The 3489-nt window shown below is 37.6% G+C and overlaps 1 protein-coding gene across 1 annotated transcript in view; it reads left to right on the top strand.

The window, feature by feature from the left end:
• LOC107653735 (neurofibromin) overlaps nt 1–3489 on the top strand; it is a 61285-nt gene that overhangs the window by 13003 nt on the left and 44793 nt on the right. The window contains exons 20-25 of the mRNA XM_016440550.1: nt 565–906; nt 1038–1177; nt 2017–2139; nt 2244–2327; nt 2494–2610; nt 2692–2873. Of these exons, the coding sequence (XP_016296036.1) occupies nt 565–906; nt 1038–1177; nt 2017–2139; nt 2244–2327; nt 2494–2610; nt 2692–2873 (988 nt within the window). The remainder of the gene's footprint in view (nt 1–564; nt 907–1037; nt 1178–2016; nt 2140–2243; nt 2328–2493; nt 2611–2691; nt 2874–3489) is intronic.

Below are 3489 nucleotides of genomic sequence, written 5' to 3'. Positions count from 1 at the left end.
TGTGTCCAGCGCATTTTATGGAGGACTGTTTCCTGATCCTGGTAGAGTAGACTACAATGCTGGCTGTTCTGACTCGATGAGCTTTGTAAAAATCGAGGCGTTTCAGAAAGGCGGGGCATAGAGGAGAAACAATAATGTACAGTATGTGGAAAATAATGTGTTTTTTTGAACCTTAAACCGCATAAACACATTTCATTACACCAAATACACAAAATAATGTTCTTTTTAGCAACATCATATGACCCCTTTAATTATTTTAACTAAATAAAGTGCAATAATACTATTATTAATATTATTAATTTTTTTTTTTATAGTTCTATTTAATGGGACACACTATGTGCAGTGTGCAGGACACACTCATGAGGACAGATTGAAAAACATATGTGCACCCCTGTATGTATATATGTATAAAATTATACTGTAATAATTATTATAATATAACCCCTATAATAATTTAATTTACCAATAATAAGTTAATTGACCATTGTTTAAAAAAAAAAACAGCAAAACATGACATGACGAAATGTTGGCTGTGCTCCATAAATCCTGTGTCTCATCCCTCAGGAATGGATCAATATGACAGGCTTCCTGTGTGCGTTGGGTGGCGTGTGTTTGCAGCAGAGGAACACGTCAGCTCTGGCCACATACAGTCCTCCCATGGGCACCCTGAACGATCGCAAGGGCTCCATGGTGTCCATGGCCTCGTGTGAGGGGAACCCAGAGACACCCCTGAGCAGGTTTCTGGACCGTCTTCTGTCGCTGATGGTATGCAATCATGAGAAGGGCCATCAGATTCGCACTAACGTCAAAGACCTGGTGGGGCTAGAGCTCTGTCCAGCACTCTATCCCATGCTGTTCAACAAACTCAAAAACGGCATCAGCAGATTCTTCGATGCCCAGGGCCCGGTGAGACAGCTTGTCACAGTGTATACGTACAGTGGAAGTCTTATGAAGCCATGTGACATCTTTATAAACTGGTTGGACGTCACTTGCATCAAATGTCATAGGTACTTATGTCTCTATGCTCATATGGTTAGGTGCCAATTAATGAGACCAACACGCAGTTTGTGGAGCAGACCATCGCCATCATGAAGAACCTTCTGGACAACCATACGGAAGGAAGCTCAGAGCATCTTGGTCAAGCCAGCATTGAGACCATGATGCTTAACCTGGTTAGGTAAGTCATTTGTTTGCTTATTTTAATCAGCTTTGCTGTGAAGATCATTCTCTAAATTAATGTTTCAGGTTACATTCTTTCCAGTCTTTCATTTTTTACTAAAGAGCAATTTGAGAAATTTCTCCAGGGCTCTACAGTTCAGTTTTTATTTCTGCTTGCCTGGTTGTACCAGAAGTTCAAATTTCCGCTGTAATATAATTTGATAAAATTTGTATATAATTATACTGTTCAAAAGTTTGGGACTGGTAGTATTTTTATGTTTTTATAAAAACGTATTTTATGCTCACTGAGACTGCATTTATTTGGTCAACTATACATTAAAAGAGTAATATTGTGAAATATTATTACAATTTTATTTATTTTTTTCCAAAAAAGTGTTTTTTAAGGATTCTTGGATGAGTAGGAAGTTATAAAGTTAAATATAAATCTTTTGTAACATTGTACGTCTTTACTGTAAGTTTGATCAATTTAATTCATCTTTGTGGAATAAAAGTATTAATTTCTTTTTTTTTTTTTTTACTTATTTTCAATTTTAATTATTATTTAATTATTTAATTATTTTTTTAATTATTAAGAATGATTTATTATACTTTTTAAGCTTAAAATCAAACAATAAGCTTTAAAGACTACAATAAATGTATATATACATTTTTTTTCTGGCATACATGGCAAATCTTTACTGATTAGTTTGTCATTTCTAACCCATTTTTACTGATGCTATCAGGATTATCACAAGTTATTCTTGCAGATTTTGACAAAACTTAATCTATGTCACCTTTTATTGTTGATTTCTTTGTGCTTAAACCATAAGTATTTGTGTGCCTGTTTGTGTGTTATAGGTATGTGCATATTCTTGGCAACATGGTTCATGCCATCCAGATCAAAACCAAACTGTGCCAGCTGGTAGAGATCATGATGGAGTGCAGAGATGACCTCTCTTTCTGCCAAGAGATGAAGTTCAGGTACAACAAAACGCTACTGTAGTCCTGCTCTTTATGCGATAGACAGATTATCTGCAATGTTTTATATCTGCTCTGGAGATGCATCAAATTTGTGTGTGTCTCAGGAATAAGATGGTGGAGTATCTGACAGACTGGGTGATGGGAACATCCAACCAGGCAGCAGATGATGATGTGAAATGCCTCACAAGGTAACATCCTCGTGAACGCATTATTTTCATTCAGATGGCATCATTAATATTCTAGTTTACTGAACAACCTCCATTGGACTTTTGTTCTGAGAAACGTTAAGTTCGTATGTGCAATGCAAATCGAAAATTCTTTTTTTACTATAAGCTGTATGGTTGTGATTGACAGGGATCTGGATCAGGCGAGTATGGAAGCGGTGGTGTCTCTTCTGGCCGGCCTGCCCCTTCAGCCAGAGGAGGGGGACGGTGTGGAGCTGATGGAGGCCAAATCTCAGCTCTTCCTAAAGTAAGACTCTCAAGTTCCATATTAAACCCTAGTGTCCGGTCATGGAGTTTGTACATTACTCTGCCTTGCTGTCCTCCACAGGTACTTCACCCTCTTCATGAACTTGCTGAACGACTGCAGTGAGGTGGAGGATGAGGGTCAGCAGGTGGCTGGACGTAAGCGAGGGATGTCCAGGCGGTTGGCGTCTTTAAGGCACTGCACTGTCTTGGCCATGTCCAACCTGCTTAACGCCAATGTGGACAGCGGCCTTATGCACTCTATTGGTGAGAGAATCAAGCCATAAACCTCTCAAATAACACTTTAAATTCGTAAATAATTTATTGAATTTTATTTTAGATCATTAATTATTTTAATTGTATTTTTTATGTATTTTTTCTTATTCATTTTACATTTCATTTCTTCTTTAACGCTGTCATAAATAAAACTTATTCTTCAGGACAAGTAATGACTTTTTGTGACAAATCTTTAACACCATATAGTAATATATTCAATAACATTATCAATTCAACGCTAGGACCGAATTAAGCTGAATAATGACACTAATGTTGTAACAGCGACTTTGAACTGAATTGAGCTGAATAATGGCATTATTGTACATCTACTTCATATGAACCTTGCAACATTAACACTTATTTTCCTGTTTATTACTGTGAAGCTGCTTTGACACAATCTGTATTGTTTAAAGCGCTTTATAAATGAAGGTGACTTGACTTTTTCATGCATTTAATCAAAGTTTGCGTGTCTGCCGCTCTCTTGCAGGGCTGGGCTATCATAAGGACCTTCAGACCAGGGCTACGTTCATGGAGGTCCTCACTAAGATCCTGCAGCAGGGTACAGAGTTTGACACACTGGCAGAGACCGCGCTGGCCGATCGCTTTG

Source organism: Sinocyclocheilus anshuiensis, unplaced genomic scaffold, assembly GCF_001515605.1.
Source record: "Sinocyclocheilus anshuiensis isolate Anshui unplaced genomic scaffold, SAMN03320099.WGS_v1.1 scaffold315, whole genome shotgun sequence".
Taxonomy (NCBI): domain Eukaryota; kingdom Metazoa; phylum Chordata; class Actinopteri; order Cypriniformes; family Cyprinidae; genus Sinocyclocheilus; species Sinocyclocheilus anshuiensis.
Note: the sequence above shows the minus strand (reverse complement) of the source record. Positions and strands in the feature narration are given on the sequence as shown.